This window comes from Ipomoea triloba, chromosome 11, assembly GCF_003576645.1.
Source record: "Ipomoea triloba cultivar NCNSP0323 chromosome 11, ASM357664v1".
Taxonomy (NCBI): domain Eukaryota; kingdom Viridiplantae; phylum Streptophyta; class Magnoliopsida; order Solanales; family Convolvulaceae; genus Ipomoea; species Ipomoea triloba.
Window position 1 is genome coordinate 22,371,354 of NC_044926.1, and position 18,974 is coordinate 22,390,327.

Genomic DNA, 18,974 nt, shown 5'->3' on the forward strand with positions numbered 1-18,974 from the left:
CAAGGTCTTAGCTCTAGGGCGTGTTTAATTTGAGGAAAAATAAAATATTAAACACGCCTTAGCCAAAGTAATTTTTCCTTGTTCAGTACCCCTTTTCAAACATTCCCTAGTTGGAATCCCAAGATGAAAGTAGTTACAGCCAGTTAATGATTCCCTTCTGTTTCGAATCTTAGGGTGTGTTTGGTTCACACATGGAATCGGAATCGAAATGGGTATCAAATACTTGGTAATGGTAATGAGTTTTGATAAAAATATTTTGGAGGTGCTTGGTTGTCAGCTGATCAGCCGTTTTTCAGCCGTTTTTTAGCTGATTTGACCAATTTTGGCTGATTGACTTGGTAAATCAGTCAAAATTAGTGTTTGGTAAAAGAGCTTGTTGGGATAGCTGATAGGGCCAATAAGCTTATTTTCAAAAAGCTACTTGGGGCAGCGTTTTTATACTAGCTGATTCCATTTCTTCTAAGATGCCAAAATTATCCCTGGTTTTTTGCAAACAAACCAATTTGATCTTCATCCCAAACTCATGTATATTCACAAATTAAAAATAAAGGAAAATAAAAACAATGGAAAACACTCATCTCCTCCTATTCTCCTTCCCTCTCCCAGGTTGCCATGGAACAGATCAACACAAGAAAATCCACAAATTAAAAGTAAATAAAAAATAATGAAAATGACTATTAACTCATCATAGAAGTCATCTTCATCTTCAAAACTCAGAATACACAACAAATGAACAAACTATATTTTTTAATTCACACACAAAAAAAAATAAAAAAATCAACAACGACAGCAACAATGGAGACGACTAACCCAGTCATCTTCATCTTCATTGTCATTTTTTCTTCTTACCTCCTCCATTGCTCTTCTCTTCTCCACTGCTCTTCTTCTCTCTTCGCATCCGATTTAATTAGAGAATGGGTAGGTATTTGTTTACAAATGGGTTGTGGGTTTGGGTCAAATGGGCAATAATAATAACAACAACAACAACAACAACAATAATAATAATAATAATAAAAGAAGTTCGGGTGGCAGGTTTCAACTGATTTAATAATAATAATAATAATAATAATAAATTATAAATTTAATTAAAGAATTAAAAAGTTAACAAAATGCCCTTATAGGTCATTTTACATATAATCAGCTAAAAGTAAACAACTAATTTACAAAACACTTTTCTATAATGTATTAGCTTGTCAAACCAACTAACACAATCAGCTATTAACTATCGACAAATTCAATCAACTATCAACTATCAGTTGTTTGTCAAACACTCCCTTTACATGTTTGGTAGTTGGGTAGAATGTTAATGATTATTAATAGTTGGGGAAGCGTATTGGAAGGGAAATGAAACCCTTATTTTATTAGGAAATGAGTTTTACAATTAATGGAATAATCAAAAGACATAGTAGTGTTCTAAAAACCTTTCAACCAAACAATAGCAATGATTTGATACCCATTCCCGATAGTTAAACTTGTCAACCAAACACACCCTTAATTAATGCTTATCTCCACATCTCTAAACAAAACAATGGAATGCTCTAACTACATTTGTAATGACTACAATCTACATAGGCTTTAAAAAAAATGACATCACATAAATAATGTCAGATTGAAACCTTTTAGGGATGCTGGTCCTCTAAACCACCATTTCTTTGCCACAAAAATCCTACAATACTATCAATAGAGTACAAGTTGAATCTGCCAGAGCGCCAGATTAGCAGGGCAGTCTCAAAGTCTCAAGCTAAAATGGACCATAAAGTCTTTAGCTTTTCAAAGATAAAACATAGTCTGTCTACTCCAAGAACACTTGAATCCTGTCTCCCCTTGTATCCTTGAAATCTAACAACTGCTTCCCTCCCTCTTCAAAACTCGCATCGTCCAAAAGTGCTTTCAAGTTCACCCCCACTAGTGCTGCATAGAGAAGAATATGCGAAACAAATAAGAATATGATGTCTATAGAACTGCTACTGCAAGAAATGGGTCATGGATGTAGAGTACCTGGGACTATATTTTTGATTCCTTCCAAAAATCCAGCCTTAAAACAAAGGGATAAAAAGTGAGAAATGATTCATCAATAATTTAGTCTACTCGCAACTTGGCTAATTGTTAACATCTGTGACATGAGTTGATCATAAAGTTCCACCCCTTTTAAAGTTGACCATGAGGCCATACAACAGGGTCAAAACATGGTAGGAGATTTAAACATTTCGAATGCATGAAGACTTGAAGATGTGCGAAAAACATTTACAAAATGAGGAACTGACTTATTAATAATTTAGGGTGTGTTTGGTTCGAACATGGGAATTGTAATCAAAATGAGAATCAAATACTTGGTAATTGGAATAGGTTTTGGTGAAAGTATTTTGCATGTTTGGTAGTAGGGTGGAATTAGAATGATTACCAATATTGATATTTGGTTATGTATGACCCTATAATCGGAATAAAGGTTTTAAAAATAAAAAATAAAATAAAAAAATCAAGGCAATTGATGAGTGACGATGAAGTGAGTAGACAATGCAGTAAGAAAGTAGATTAAGTGAGGAGAGATGAGTAAGGAGGCAACGAAATGATGGGGCGATGAAATAAGGAGGGATAAAGCTGAATTAATGATATGATACCTGATTTAAATTAGGTAATGGGTTTTGTAATTATAGGAGTAATCAAATCGTATACCAGTGTTTTAAAAAGTTATCAACCAAACAATATGTATGACTTTCATTCCCATTTCTTGTGTTTAACCCCATGAACCAAGCACACCCTAAGTGTATTAGCCTCAGCAAATTTCAGACAGCTTTCTAACTTGAAGAAAGTCTTTTATCATTTTCTTTTACTTTCAGAAAGGCAGTAGCAAATAGTAGTGTGACTTACAGGAATTCTTATGTCAAGTTTTTCAATTCCATCTCGTCCTGTAATTTTAACTCTCAACTTTCGGGACCAAATCCCTGAGAAAGATTCTCCTGAACTATCCCCATCGTAGGGATTATACACCTCAGGAGTTAATACTTCAACCACTGGATCTTGTGGTTTTTGACTTCGCAGTTCAGTATCATCTTGTTCGCTGTTCTCCGGTGGAGTGTAACCTGGTATTCAACAATGTAACTGTGCAAATTCTCATGAAGTTTATGTAAACTGAATGCAATCAGATGCAAAGAAAAAAAGTAAGCTCTAATTTCATTTGGACTAAAAGACTCAAGTTTGTGCTTCCCATAGGCAATTATATCAATGTATAATAATAAATAAATAAATAAATAAATAAAAGGGAAGAAGAAGAAAAGTTTTTTAAATAACAATATTTCTAAGACACTACTAAGATTGGATAGAATGCAGACATGTGGCAAATGCGTAGTGCATGCAGTTGTTCTAGCCTTTCTGGTGTACCCAATAACAATAAGAGCAGTTGTTCTAATTGCAAGAAGAACACTAACCTTTCTGTGAAGAAGGCTGGGTGGTGCTGGTGGCATAGCGCCTCTCTTCTTCATAATAGGCATTAAAACCGAGTATATCTTTCATTTCTTCAAATGATGGCATGCTTCCAGGTGAAGGCAAACGACCACTTCTAATTGCTTTCAATGCATCCTGAAGAAAACAACATTGCAGCTTAATCTAGAAGTCATTCTGGTATGTGAATTTTCAGAAGTTAATGGAAGGAAAATGAATGTAGGATTAAGTTATTTAGCCAATATTCGTGAAATAGATCAGATGCTTTGGAACGTGGCAAATAATAAACCTCTCTTTTAAATCCTTCTATCTTGCTCTAACCTGCTGTGCTGCAATTAGATCCCGTTGGAAGCAAACTTGAAGGGTGGGACACCCCACAAAGGTTTCTCTCTGTTTCTTGTATTTATTTATTTGCTCGGAAGGCATGTTATGGAACCATTACAACAGGTGATAATCTCAGAAGAAGGAGAATCATACATGTCAACTGTTATTTATTTGGTTGTATAGATTCCTTAGATAGGCTTAAGCTTGCATACCTGACAAGTGCAGATTGCAAAAGGCCAAAATCTATTGTGAAATTGCTTCTCAAGAGAAGTACAAGACGTTACCTGCATTGCACAGATGGATACCCCTAATAAGGAAAGAGGGTATGCCACAATTTTGAAACCAATATCCTCAAGTTCAACTGGTGTGAGTATCGGTGTTTTCCCTCCACCTTCAAGCATGTTGGCCTACAGAGCATATAAGAACTTTGTTAAGAAAGTTTATCAATAATCCCCACGAGTAAGATTGTCAAGATTTATGAGAATGCAAGGTCATAAAGATGTTCCAGCTTACAAATTAGTACCCTATAATCTTGTAAGCAATGTTGTAGAAGGCGCTAGGCGGCCTGGGGGCGCCTAGGCGGCCAAGTAATAATAATAAGAAAAACAGCACACCAAAAAAAAAAACAAAAAACAAAAAACAAAAAACACTCAGCCGAGTTGGAAGAGTTGGGCGCCAAGTTGGCCGACTTGGGCACCTAGGCAGCCTAGTCGGCTGACTAATGTCTGCCTAAGGGTAAAATCCCCTCGGCCCAGGGGCGCCTAGGCCGATTTTTGCAACAGTGATTGTAAGAGACTGACTAGTAGAATTACCGAATCACCTGTTAGTAGCAACAATCAGATTGAACTGTGATGTTATCTGAGAAATATATATCTCTATCTTTGCAAACAATATAGCCAAAATATGAAACCAGGATTCAGAGTTAAGATCCTTGGTTTACTTGAGGTTGTAACTCGAAGTCCCAAAGCATGCAAATGCATTTTAGAAAATGCAATTGTGGCAGAAGATATGCTAGAATTGTAATGTGAAAAGAAGAATGCCCACTGAAATCCCATTATAGAAAGGTAACATTTTTGCAGCAGTAGTTAACAAGAAATGCGGTAAAGCAAGCAAATACTTCTTTAACATTATTCTCCTTCAAAATTTACTTCAAAAATAGATCTTCATAAAAGGCTTCTCCTTTCTACATCAAATTAAGAGAAGATTGAAATCTGTTAAACCCTAAGCCCGTTTATAGATAAGCCCATTAGGGTTCTCTCTATTCTTGTATAAGTAGTGGTAGTCTGTACAGTTCTATACATAGAGATATATACAAATATACATTATTCTCTCATATATTCACATGGTATCAGAGCCTAAACCCTAGGACCTAAGCCATCCCGCCGCCGCCGCCATCGGAGCATCGCCGGAGAGTTCACTGCCGCGACTGGTTTCACGTTCCAAGTCGGTACCGTGGTTCGTTCTCCGATCTAACACCACAGATACATCAGGGACGTCGTCGCGAGCCTACCGCCGCAAAACCGGTCACCGTCCGCCGCCGCACGCGCCCTCACGCGCCGCCGCCGCCGTCGGGAAGTCCGACCGTTTTCCGGCCATAACTTCTTCCTCCGGTCTCCGATCGAGCTGCCGTTGCCACCATTGGACTCGGCTTGAGGAGACGCATCTCCTAGTGTCGCTCGTTTCCGCTGCCGTCGCCGGTCACCACCGCCGCCCGCCGGTCGCCGCCGCATTTTTCCGGCGACCTGAAGATCTGTTTCAGATCAGTGTGTTATTTGCACTGTTTCAGATCTGTTTTGAAGAGCAGACTTTTTTGTTGCTAGCTTTGAGATTAGTTTTGAAGAGTAGTTATCTGTGCTGGACTCTGTTGATGTTAAAATAAGGCTACGGAGCTTGTTGACAGGCATTTACAGTCAATTTGTTGTTGACCTGAAGATCTGTTTTGCATATTATTTTGCAAAATTTGTTCTGTCAGACCACTGTCAATATGGTGCAGACCACTGGTTCAGAGGCTCAGGCTCACAGTAGTTTCGTCCCAAATGACTATGCAGAGTACCTCCGATTTAAAGCCTTCCGAAAGGTTACTACCACACCTTCCTCCAACCATGGTACCTCCCCATTTGTTTGTCTCTCTCATTCTAGTACTCCTAATACTTGGATACTGGATTCAAGTGCCTTAGACCATATTTCTGGTAATGTCTCGCTTATGTCTAATGTTTCTCAGTCTAAAGATTTACCCATGATTACTTTAGCAAATGGTCATCAAACTCAAGCTGTTGGTATTGGCCAGGCTTCACCTATTCCCTCTCTCCCTTTAGAGTCTGTGTTGTATGTGCCCAATAGTCCTTTCAACCTTATTTCGGTAAGTAAAATCACCCGTACTCTTAACTGCTCTATAACCCTTTCTGCTGATTCAGTTGTTGTGCAGGATCGCAGTACGGGGAAGGTGATTGGCACAGGGCTTGAGTCGCAGGGTCTCTATTACATGCGAGGGGGTGTTGCTGCCAGTGCATCCACAGATTCACCTTTGCTTATTCATAGTCGTCTTGGTCATCCGAGCCTATCCAAACTTCAACGGATGGTTCCAGGTATCTCTGTTGAGTCTTTAGATTGCGAGTCGTGTCATCTTGGAAAGCAATCCCGTAAGTCTTTTCCAAGAAGAGTCAATAATCGGGTTGTGTCCCTCTTTGATTTAGTGCATACGGATGTTTGGGGTCCTTAACTCTCCTTATCGAGTCAATTCTACCTTAGGTTTCCATTATTTTGTAACCTTTATTGATGATCATTCACGATGTACTTGGGTTTTCCTTATGAGAAATCGTTCTGAGTTGTTCAATATCTTTCAGAATTTCTGCAATGAAATACAAACCCAATTTGGTACTCCCATCCGTGTTTTACGTAGTGACAATGCCATCCGTGTTTTACGTAGTGACAATGCCAAAGAGTATCTATCTGCTCCTTTCCAATCCTTTATGCAATCTCGGGGTATGTTACATCAAAAGTCCTGTGTTTACACACCTCAGCAGAACGGGGTTGCTGAGAGGAAAAATAGGCATCTAGTAGAAATTGCTCGTACTATGTTATTGCATTTTCATGTTCCCTCTCATTTTTGGGCTGATGCTATCCTTACTGCATGTTATTTGATCAATCGCATGCCATCCTCTGTTTTAAACAACCTTACCCCGTATTCCATTGTGTATCCTTCTGTTGATCTTTTTCCTCTTCCTCCTCGGATTTTTGGATGTGTTTGTTTTGTCCATGACATGACGCCAGGGCGGTCAAAGATGGATCCTAAAGCTGTTAAGTGTGTGTTTTTAGGTTATTCCCGGCTACAAAAGGGTTATAAGTGTTATTCTCCGTCACTCAAGCGACACTTTGTGTCTGCAGATGTCACCTTTATTGAGTCATCTCCTTTCTTCCAGCCTTCTCCAAAAGACACTGTTCGAGAAGTCCTCCATATTCCTTACCTTGGTCCTCCAGTTGCCCAAAGTACTGATCCTCCAGTTGCCCAAAGTACTGATCCTCCAGTTGTCCAAAGTACTGATCTTCCAGCTGATCCTCCCGTTGTCCCTAACCCCCCCCCCCTTCAGGTTTATCAACGCCGTCCTCGCCCTACACCTGCTGAGACTCCTGTTGACTCACCCGGGCCATCTGATCCTCCTGCTGCGGTTCTACCACTACCACTGGAATCTGTTCCTGATCCCACTGAGGCATCCACTGATCTCCGTAGAGGTACACGTTCTACTCGTAACCCTCATCCCATATATACTTTCTTGAGCTATCATCGTGTGTCTTCCCCATACTATGCCTTCCTTTCTCATCTGTCTTCTGTGCCTATACCCAAGACTACTAGTGAGGCTCTCTCGGATCCAGGTTGGCGCCAAGCCATGTTGACAGAAATGGAGGCTCTTCAATCCAGTGGCACATGGGAGTTGGTTCCTCTCCCTGTGGGTAAGACTGTTGTTGGGTGTAGATGGATTTATACTGTGAAGGTGGGCCCTGATGGTAAGATTGATCGCCTTAAAGCAAGGCTGGTGGCTAAAGGCTACACCCAGATTTTTGGTTTGGATTATACTGATACTTTTTCTCCTGTAGCTAAAATTGCATCAGTCCGCTTGTTGTTGTCTCTGGCTGCTATTAACCATTGGGACCTACACCAATTGAATATCAAGAATGCTTTCCTCCATGGCGATCTTAAAGAGGAGGTTTATATGGAGCAACCACCTAGGTTTGTTGCTCAGGGGGAGTCTGGCTTGGTGTGTAAGCTTCGCCGCTCTTTGTATGGCTTAAAGCAGTCTCGACAAGCTTGGTTCGGGAGATTTAGCTCAGTGGTGTGTGAGTTTGGTATGGTTCGGAGTGAAGTTGATCATTCTGTGTTCTATCGCCATTCTAGTGGGAAATGCATATATCTTGTTGTGTATGTGGATGACATCGTTATAACAGGAAGTGATCAAGAAGGCATATCCAAACTGAAAGAGTATCTCTTCAGTCGATTCCAGACTAAGGACTTGGGCAAACTGAAATATTTCCTTGGTATTGAAGTAGCTCAGTCTCACAGTGGTATAGTTATTTCTCAAAGGAATTATGCCTTGGATATTCTAGAAGAAACGGGTTTGTTGGATTGTAGACCTGTGGATAATCCAATGGATCCAAATGTTAAACTTCTACCAGGACAGGGGGAGCCATTGCCTGACCGAGAGAGATACAGGAGACTAATCGGGAAATTGAATTATCTCACAATCACTCGATCAGATATTTCCTTTGCAGTCAGTGTATTAAGCCAGTTTCTTGAAAGTCCTTGTGATACTCATTGGGATGCTGCTGTTCGAGTTCTGAGGTACATCAAAAGAGCCCCAGGGCAAGGTCTACTGTATGAAGATAGAGGACATGCTCAAGTTGTGGGATATTCTGATGCAGACTGGGCTGGTTGTCCTTTTGACAGACGATCTACCTCAGGTTACTGTGTACTCATTGGTGGTAATCTTATATCTTGGAAGAGTAAGAAACAAGATGTTGTTGCCAGATCCAGTGCTGAAGCTGAATACCGTGCTATGGCTCTTGTCACGTGTGAGTTGATATGGCTTAAGCATTTACTTCAAGAGTTACAGTGTGGTCAGGTTGCTCAAATGACATTAATATGTGACAACCAAGCAGCTCTTCATATTGCCTCAAATCCAGTCTTTCATGAGAGGACCAAACATATTGAGGTTGACTGCCACTTTATCAGGGAGAAAATTGTGTCTGGGAGTATCAAGACTAGCTTTGTCAACTCTGCAGATCAGTTGGCTGATATCCTAACAAAGTCTCTTAGAGCTCCTAGAGTTGGGCATATTTGTAACAAGCTTGGAGCATATGATCTATACTCTCCAGCTTGAGGGGGAGTGTTAAACCCTAAGCTCGTTTATAGATAAGCCCATTAGGGTTCTCTCTATTCTTGTATAAGTAGTGGTAGTCTGTACAGTTCTATACATAGAGATATATACAAATATACATTATTCTCTCATATATTCACAAAATCATTGTTGTCAAGGCTGACTTTTTGGGCGAGGTGCCACCCAACCGCCTAGTCACTAGGCGATGAGTGTATATATAATAAGCCACTAAGAAAGAAAGAAGAATGAAAAAGAAAAAAGAATAGCCAGTCGGCCAAGAAGGGTGAGGCTGCGACGTCAGTGGAAGGGCGAGGCTGGGAGGGTTTTCACTTTTTAATCGACAATTTTTTATTTATTTATTCAATTTTTTTTTAATAACTCGGGTAGGGGCCAAGTTTTAGTCCGGGTTAGGCGTCCAAGATGTCGCCTGGACGCCTAGGTGATGCCCGAGCTAGTTACGTGTCCAGTCTCCACTGACCGGATACCTAGGTGGCGCCTTGACAACTATGATTGAAATACAAACTACTTTAGTAACATTGAGTGGTAGAAAAGAAGGATTCCAAAAAAGAATGACCATATTGTTTAAAATAGGGGCATGACTAACTTTAAAAGTAGGAAGAACTACTTTTAAGATACAAAAAAAGGGCATACCATCTTTGGAACCTTTGGAGAAACTTCACAGAAAGATTTCATCTCTTCTTTTGATGCAAGGGCATCAATGAACAAAACATCAGCTCCAGCATCAGCAAACGCCCGAGACCTCCAAAGTGATTCTTCAAAGGAAATTGCTTGACGTGAATCAGTACGTGCTACAATCACAATGTCGGCTCCACTCTCTCTCCGAGCATCAACGGCAGCTTTTATCCTCAGGATTGCTTCCTCTCTGGACACAACTTTCCTGCCATGTGTATGGCCACAAGCTTTTGGAGAAACCTACCATAGCCAGAAATAAAAGCATTTAGACTCTTAAACAGCTGAAAAGAAATATATTAAGGATTTACCATTAAGCTGTATAAGTTATGCAACCCTTGTCTTAAATACCAACTAAACCATCTGCCCCAATCGCCCCCTTGGGGCTTCAGGTCACAAAAGGCAGCAGATTAGGACTTTTGCCTAAAATAAAAAAATGCTTCACTTTTGAAATCTAAACTTAATGTTCACTTTGAATTAACTAATATCACTTTATATTTGATAGGGTGTGCACAAGATAGTACAAACATAGAAGGACCACTATGTAGTTTAAACATTTATAAGCAAAAGATTTTCTCTCAAATCCAGGGAGGCTGGGACCCAGTCCCTCCAAAGCTCTGCCCTTGCCCCGAGATGATCTCCAACTGCCGCATACTAACAATGCAAGTCTGAGAAGAAGCCTGCTTGTTGGCCAAGCAATGTCTACATGTGAATTTTTAAAGCCATACGGATCTTTGAATTTGGAACTAGAAAAACTTTCTGTGATAATCTTCGTCTATCTCTATATCATTATGGAAGCTAGTTTATTTGGCTGGACAGATAAATAGATAATATGACTTCTCTAATTGGTTATGAAATATACAAGGGTGCACATTTTAAAATTTATGCCAATGCAACCAATAGGCAACATGAAAACTATTAGACAAAATTAATTAAGATGAAAACTACAAGACAGTTAATGGCGCATTGCATCCAGTTACACAAAATCTCCTTATTGATGACAGCTTGTCATACAAAAAGCAAGCAGTAGAAAGAGAAGAAGCGTTACCCAAGAATGGAAGAAAGATCTTCATAAAGTACTACATGAGCTTTATGCCTTTATAACAATGCAAACCTGATCTTCAAGTAGTATTCCTGCATAGCCCGCTCTGATATACCCTTTGACAGTTCTCTTAACGTTCATGGCATTACCATACCCATTGTCTCCATCTCCAATTAAGGGTATGGAAACGGCTTCTGTAATTTCTTGTCCTTGAGCCACCATCTCACCATAAGAAATTAGCCCCACATCTGGCAATCCCAACTTAGCAGCGGATATTCCAAACCCTTATGAAAGCATGATAGTTTAGTATACTGCAGCATCTAGAAGTAACCCCAATATACATATGTATTTTAGTATTTATGACTATAGGAGTAAGATAAGAGAGATCAAGGGATCAAGTGATCAACTGACAGCTTCTAAATATATGATTCTGCAGGTCTTTTTAGTTAATAGTCTCGTCCACATCAAATATTAATTTTTCATTTTTGTTTTGTCAATGAAACAAAATGCATTGAACCATGATTAAGGTACTCTCTCCCTCTCTCTCCCTCTGTTGGACGGAGGCTAGTAAAGGGCCAAGTCCATCAATTGATGGCTAGGGCATTGTTAGGCCGAAACTGCGAAGGGTCAAGTCTAGCATCCTGTCTCTCAAAAATGTGGATGGAGTATATAAGATTAAAGTTGCGCCTTTGCTCTGAGATATAGCTTTTAGCGTAGTGATAAGGGCTTTGATCATAATAAGTGGTATCAAAGCCATTTTGCTGACTGGATGGAGAATTGTTGGGAGGAGGCCAAGTCTAGCAGCCTCCTTAAAAAATGTGGTGACAATATATAAAGAAATAAAATTCGCCTATCCTGTGAGTTATAGTTTTTGATACAGTGGTAAAAGTTTAGTTCAATCATCCTCCAACCATCAAAGGCCATAAATGAACAAACTAATTATGTGACTGAAGCAAGTATACTCCATACAATGCACTAATGCTGCCCTAAACGAGAAAAGAAAATCAAATAAGCACTAACAGAAATCAGTGAGCTAAAGAGTAGTACCAGTAGTGAAGCCAAAATTGAAGCCAGCTCTCTCGACGAGCTTTGCACTGAGAGCATTGAAACAGGCGGGGCCCAGATGAATCCCTGGCGATTCTAGGATTTTCCGAAGCACCGTCGCCTTAGAGTCCTGCGGGTTGGCGATGGCTGAAATGGTTGGGACGGAGCTCCTCCCCCCGCCCACATAGCCCTCCTTTTCAGTGTAAAATCTCCCATTTCGCCATCCCCTGCCGTCGCCACCGCCATTGATTCTAATTCCGACCCCAGTCGGAAACCAAGTGCACCGGCTCTGCCGATGAAGGGGCAGGGAGGAAAACTGCGTCCCAGCTTTGGAATTTGAAATAGGCGCTGAGCAGTTGCTTTTGGAGTGGAGGCAACTTCCAGCGTTCATTGTTGCAGCCATGGCGTCTGCGTTCAGTTCAGGTGGATTGGAGTCCGGGGAAATGGTGCGAATTGCGATTGCCAAATTATATAGAGCTGCTATAGCATTATAGCCTATAGTCTACAACAGCCAAATTATAGCCCGGCTCCTAAAACTTATTTTATAGTTATTTTAACCTATATCTATTTTAAAAAAAGAAGAAGTTATAGTTATGTTTTAGTTTAAAAAAATAATTTATTTTAAAACGTTCTTTCAAGTAGCGTTTTAAAATAAGTTACAGACTTTTAATATTTTTCTTTTCTTTTTTATCTTTATTAATTTACAAAAATGACATTATTTATTTTTCTTTAATCAAAATTTTAATATCATCTAAACATTTTTCTCCTTCTCTTTCCCATTCTTTATTGTAAGTGAGACAACTAGTGAGATGAAGGATATTTGCAACAATATTGTTACTTTACTATAGGATGCTAGATCATAAATGTGAAATATATATTTATATTGCAATATATATAACTATTTAAATGTGAATATATAAATTTATAAAACTGTTCTTTTTATGTTTTTTTACACTTATCATTCTATTCAACAACTAAATTTATAAAACACCTTAATTTCACTCAGTTAGCTTATTAATTACTAACTTTTCAGCTTTTAACTTTCAGATAGGCGTGCCAAACAAAGTCCTAATAAGCTTACCTAATTGAAAAATTAGCCAAAAAGTATAAGATAGAAATAAATGAAATTTGTTGTAAAATAAGACCTTCTTGGTGAATCATATAAATAATGCATTATATAATAAAGTAGGGAGAAGGCAAGAGATAAAAAATGAATCATTACCTATTTATTTTATCCTTTAGTCCAATATATATAGGATATATAATGTCCTAATCAAACATATAACTCTATGGTCTATAAAAGATTTTTTTTAAAGGTATAGTAATAACCACATTTATTTATTTGCAACATTTTCCTTTGACATGTGTATGAACAAATGAGAATAGGGTCCTCATGTAAAAAATGAGGGCTGATCTCAGTCATCCATCAGAGTTCATCAATGGTTGAGGGTTTTGAGAAAAAATGTGGGGTCAATTTTAGAATTTTTAAAAAAAAATTAAGAGAGGGGTTCATTTTACAATTATTGCAAACTTGAAAGTTTAATAATGGTAAGATCAACGCCTTTGATTTATCAATATGGAAGGTGTGGATGTATCTACGCTTTTTACAAGGAGAAGTGTTCTCACATGAACCCTCCTCCCTTGGACATTACTATATCATACACTTGCATGAGAGTTGTACTATACTTGATATTGCATTTGCAGTTAGCAAACTCAATAGATATACAAGTAATCCCAGTGATATTCACTAGAAGGCAATAGTGAGACTATGAGATACTTAAGTATACTTGTGACCTTGGACTGCACTACACAAGATTCAAACTGTACGTGAAGGTTATAGTAACATTAATTGGGTATCATACATTAAGGACTCTAAGTACACGAGTGACTATGTGTTCATGTTAGTCGGTGCAGGCATTTCTTGAAAATCCTCAAAACAAACTATGATAGCTAGATCCACGATGGAATATGAGCTAATAGCTCTGGACAAATATTTCGAAGAGGCTAAATGGCTACACCATTTTCTTGAAGATATTCCTAGTTGGGAAAAATTTGTACCTCTAATTTGTGTCCATTGTGATAGTCAAGTTGCAATTGGAAAGGTATTAAGTAACATGTATAATAGTAAGTCTAGACATATACATTATATAAATAATACCATAAAATAGTTTCTCTCAACAAGTGTTATCTCAATTGACTATGTGAAGTCAAAAGATAACGTAGCGGATCCGTTAACCAAATGGTTAAATAAAGAGTTGATAGAGAAGTTGTCAAGGAATGGGACTAAAGTCCTTGGACTAAAATTCTATAGTAGATACCCAACCTAGTTGACACCTAGGTTCAATCGGACATCTAAATTATAGAGCGAAATATGTCACTGCGGGGGTTACAGACTCCTAACCACTCCTTGTTAAAATAGTGACTACCGCATGAAGTGGAGTATACGAGATACTCGGAAAAGAATCACCTATGTGAGAGAAAGTGAGGCCGCTTTAAATGAGAATTGATTGGGATTCATTCTTTAGAAACTCTTGCAGAACCAATAATGGTGTTCTGGCAAAAATGGGCACATCCATGAGAACATAACAATGTTGGAAGGTTTATGTGTAAGATATATAAATGTTTACATAAATGACTGTACGACTCAAAGATATTGCGTTCTACCGGACATCTAGTAAAGTAAATATATCTTTACAATAGAAGGTCCAAAAGGTAACACCTACCTATCCTATGTAGGGATCAACTATTGAACACATTATGTCATTTTTCAATCTCAAAACTCAATTTTCATTCATGTGGAGGATTGTTAGAAATTTTAGCAAAAAATAACATTTTAAGTTATTGTTTTGTGGTATAAATATCAGTGGCGTCCACATCTGATTTGGTCAAGTCAAAGTAGTTTCGAGTTTTCCTAAGTGAGACGATGAAATGGATATGTTGTATACTCAAAACGGATAATGGGTGAATGACAAATTGGTTCTCAAAGAATACTCATTTGAGTTGGAAAAATGGTTATGTATGTGAAGGCTTAGAAGAAATATTTGTCCCACATTGAAAAATGAAAGTGGGTTTGCACTAGTATAAATACAACTCCATTTTTAGAGGAGCTTGAATTTGTTAGTCTTGAAGGGTTTGAATCACAACTCTAGGGAGGTGTTAACTAGGTTAGAATAACTTTTCGTAAAGGATTTGGCAACAGAAATACGTGAACCCTTTTTAAATTTAAGCACAATTTAGTCTTAGCAAATTTTAGGTTTGGTTAGCTTAAAGACTTGAATATAAATGCTTGAATATACACACACACACACACACACACATATATAATATCTTCCATACAAACAATTTCTATAACTGAGTTGCTAGACATCAAGCTAATTAGTCCAATTAATACAAATCCTAAATACTGATATATAAAACTTTAAAGTTTCAGAACCGGATACGTATATCTACACGTTAACTATTAATTGAGCAATTATTTGCTCGAATTCAAGCAATGATAACATTAGAAAACATAATCGATCCAATTCAATTCTTCAATTGCATTATATAATACTCGATGTTATAATTTATACAATTGTATATCGATCCAAATATTTTTAAAATATTATAACAAATCTATTCCATGCCACGGGTGAAAATACTAGTTAATTAAAAAAATAAAAGATACTGATTTCTTTGATTTACAAGAAAGTATGCATCTACTACCTTAAGATACGTTCTTGGTGAAACCAGTCTTGTGACCTTAATCGATAATAAAGTATATTAACTTAAGTTACCCATGATTAACAGGTTCAAACCAAGGAGAATAAACAACTCTCATAAATAGTCAAACTTAAAATATTATAATTAATGTAGTTATTTTCATTTTTTGTCCTAGATTTATAGGTGTCATTTCACTTTTAAGTTTTTTTTTTTTTTTTTTGTTTTTTAGAATATCCCATGTTAGTCCTAGTATCAACCAATAGACTTGTTTAAATGACGTTAAATACGAGAACATTTTGATATTTTTATACAAAGTGGGTTGACCCACTATATTTTTATTTTTATTTGTATTTTTGAAAAAATCTCTAATTCACGGCTAGAGTCCCGTGTTTTCTTCAATTGCAATCTGCTCCTCTGCAACTGCGCTTCCACAGAAATGGAATGACACAAATAAATTTAGGACAAAAAAGAATTAACATTTAGAACCGAATAAATTGAAGTGCCCTCATATTTAACGTCATTTAAATATGTTTTTTGACGGATGACAAAAAATGATCATGCCATATTAATATTATGACCAACAAAGGATGTTCTAGAAAAAAGATTAAAAGTAAAATGTCACCTATTAATCTAGAACTAAAAGTGTAATTAACTCTAATTAATGAGAAAACTACATAACAAATACGGCTGAAATTGTACTCGCCTTATGATTTCTTGCCCCAAAGGTTGAATCTCTAACCCCAATAGCGCCACACCCTGATTTGACAAAACATTTGGAATGATTTAAATCACGGTAACTTAGTGATTCATTAGACATGGTCAAATTGTCCGTGTATACAAGAAATTTGTCCATTTTAATCATAATCTCCACACTATTATTGTCAAATTTTAAATATTAATCTCCTACCTCAAATACTACTTACTAAAACAATGAGCTAAATCGGGGCCACCTTATGATTTTTTGTAAACGAGAATTCCATGACCATATAAAATTTTCATGAATGTTGTGCTCTCGACGAATTAAATAAATATAACAACTTTGGCAGTTTGGGGAATGGTGGGCCCCTCTTCCCGCAACGGATACTTTCCGTGTATGTATATATATGCTTAGATTTGGCTTGTCCACTCCGTAGTCTGTATTTGCCGATTTCCAACTCTCTCTACACTCTCCACTCCACTCCATGAACTCAACGGATCTCCCTCTGATGGCGGCGGCGGCGGCTGACTGTCACAGCGGCGGCGGCGCACCCCTGGTGATGGTGGTGGAGTACTTGGAGACCACCATGTCGAGAGATCTACTCTGCAAGTTTCCGGACAACTCCGCCTTCGATTTCGACTATTCTCAGAGCACAATCTGGTCCCCAATGGTGGCCCGCCCCCTGATCCCCGTCGCCGGCCCCGGCGATCTCGGCTCCGGCCTCCGGAGAAAGCTGACGTACGCGGAAACCAGGACCAATTTCAAGGAAGTGACGGCCAAATTCAAGAGCAAGCTTCGAGATGCGGTGTCCTGCAGTGTCCGTTATCAACAGTTGAAGAAGAGGAAGATGAGGGATTTTGATTTCTCTCCGATCCCTTCTTCTTCTAAGCTCACAAATACTCCACGAAAGGTAACTACTGCAATTCCTTTTTTCCTTTTTGTTTTGTTTTTTTTTTTTTTTGTTTTTTTAAATTATAAAGTTAATTATTGAAATGGTTCTTTGAGTATAGTCAAATTATCAATTTGGTTATTGATTGTTTTTGTAAGTCCTCAGTTTTTAAAATTTTAACCAATTTAGTATCGGTTTGGTCAACGTTAGAAATCTTTTAATTTGAGGATATTGATGAAATTTCACATCACATTCACCATTTATTCTCTTATTAAATCGAATAGTTAATTATCGAAATGATCACTTAACTATAGTGAAATTAACAATTTGGTTCGGAGCAGCCTAGGAAACAACGTGAAATTCCAATAATACCTTTGAATTAAACAATATTTAATAGATAAACAAACGGATAACCAAATTGATTATAATTTTTAAAATTAAAAACTTAATTAAGTTTAAAAAAAATAGTTAATGACCAAATTAGTAATTTCTAAATAGTCAATGGACCATTTCGGTAACTAACTCAAAATTGAATTAATTTTTTTTTTTTACATAGCTTCTATTTACTACTCTTATGCTGATTTTTTGGTAATTATTTAATTGGTTAAAAAAAATTGGATTTATATTTAAATGTGATAAATATGTGTGCATGTATGGTTTGGATGTGCAGGGATGGGCAAAGGTATTGAAAGCAGCTTCAAAGAATTTCAAGAAGAGCAAGAAGAAACCTCAAATAATGTGACTTCGTCCTCGATCTGTTTAAATTATTATTTGTACTATTGCCCACGACACTTTGTTTATTTCAATCAATCCCATGACACTTTGTTTATTAATGCAATTTTTTTTTTTTTGAAAACTTGTTTATTAATGCAATATTCTCTCACTATTTAAAGTGAATCTTACTACACATTTTTTTTTTAATACAACTAACTCTATTAAACATTTTTGATTGTTTGTAATTTAATATCATTTTCTCTATATCGTTACAATTTCAATTTATTTTTAAATAATAATAATAATAATAATAATAATTGCAACTCCATTTGTTGGTTTTGTGTGGTTTTGCACGCTTACAAACTGATAGCATGAATTTTAAACAAATAGGGAATGTAGTTTGTAATTGATTTTTGGGAAAACAACGCTTTTGCCCCTCAATTGTTTTACTTTTAGAAATTTAGTCCATATCAATTGATTTGAACAAACTTAGTCCTTTAATTATTCATAATGTGCCACATTTGGTCCCTGACATTATATAATGAGAAATTTTGTTAATAATTTTTTTTCATGGAGGTTATATTTGTCAATTACTCAACCATTAAACTTCCTCTTCTTTTCATCTATCCCTGCATATCTTTAATCATCATTTTCTGACCCAGAGCTGCTCCGCACAACTCTGCCTTGTACCAGACATTTTTTCTACTTTTTAAGTAAACTAAAACATATTGAATTTTAGAGGTTATCTGGAAATATTATATATATACACAGAGTATATATGCTTCCTTTTTTCAGAGAATTGAAAATGAAACCAGAGTTGAAAATTAGAATGTCCTTTGTGTGGGTTTTTTCATGAAAATGTACAAAAATGATAAAGAAACATAACTGAGAAAGATCGAAGGAAACAAATGCCTACCAGGGAGGTGTTAACCACTAACACCATAGATTGAACTTTTACTATAGAAAAACAAAATTCATTTTCAAAGACTCTGCAAATTAAAATTTCCAAAAAGATAACCAAAAACAAGGAAAGGCAAAGGCAAAAAAAAAAAAAAAAAAAAAAAA

General features: G+C 37.2%; 2 protein-coding genes across 2 annotated transcripts; one reads left to right on the forward strand and one right to left on the reverse strand.

The window, feature by feature from the left end:
- Nucleotides 1-1,422: 1,422 nt before the first annotated feature.
- LOC115996493 (2,3-dimethylmalate lyase) lies at nt 1,423-12,388 on the reverse strand. Its single transcript, XM_031235749.1, has 8 exons — nt 11,911-12,388; nt 10,936-11,147; nt 9,783-10,064; nt 4,047-4,169; nt 3,426-3,576; nt 2,869-3,080; nt 1,999-2,035; nt 1,423-1,911 (listed from the first exon to the last, which is right to left on the reverse strand). The coding sequence occupies exons 1-8, from the start codon at nt 12,308-12,310 to the stop codon at nt 1,793-1,795; spliced, it is 1,536 nt and encodes a 511-aa protein (XP_031091609.1). The 5' UTR covers nt 12,311-12,388; the 3' UTR covers nt 1,423-1,792.
- A 4,354-nt stretch (nt 12,389-16,742) lies between these two features.
- LOC115996508 lies at nt 16,743-18,045 on the forward strand. Its single transcript, XM_031235767.1, has 2 exons — nt 16,743-17,216; nt 17,866-18,045. Exons 1-2 carry the CDS (start codon nt 16,791-16,793, stop codon nt 17,935-17,937), a joined length of 498 nt encoding a protein of 165 aa, XP_031091627.1. The 5' UTR covers nt 16,743-16,790; the 3' UTR covers nt 17,938-18,045.
- The last annotated feature ends 929 nt before the right edge of the window (nt 18,046-18,974 follow it).

Coding starts and splice junctions, on each gene's coding strand:
- LOC115996493 (XM_031235749.1), bottom strand. CDS start 12,310: ATGGCTGCAACAATGAACGCTGGAAGTTGCCTCCACTCCAAAAGCAAC. Junction 11,148..11,910: donor CAATTTTGGCTTCACTACTG/GTACTACTCTTT, acceptor TGCTTTCATAAG/GGTTTGGAATATCCGCTGCT. Junction 3,081..3,425: donor CCAGCCTTCTTCACAGAAAG/GTTAGTGTTCTT, acceptor GTTGAATACCAG/GTTACACTCCACCGGAGAAC.
- LOC115996508 (XM_031235767.1), top strand. CDS start 16,791: ATGAACTCAACGGATCTCCCTCTGATGGCGGCGGCGGCGGCTGACTGT. Junction 17,217..17,865: donor TCACAAATACTCCACGAAAG/GTAACTACTGCA, acceptor TTGGATGTGCAG/GGATGGGCAAAGGTATTGAA.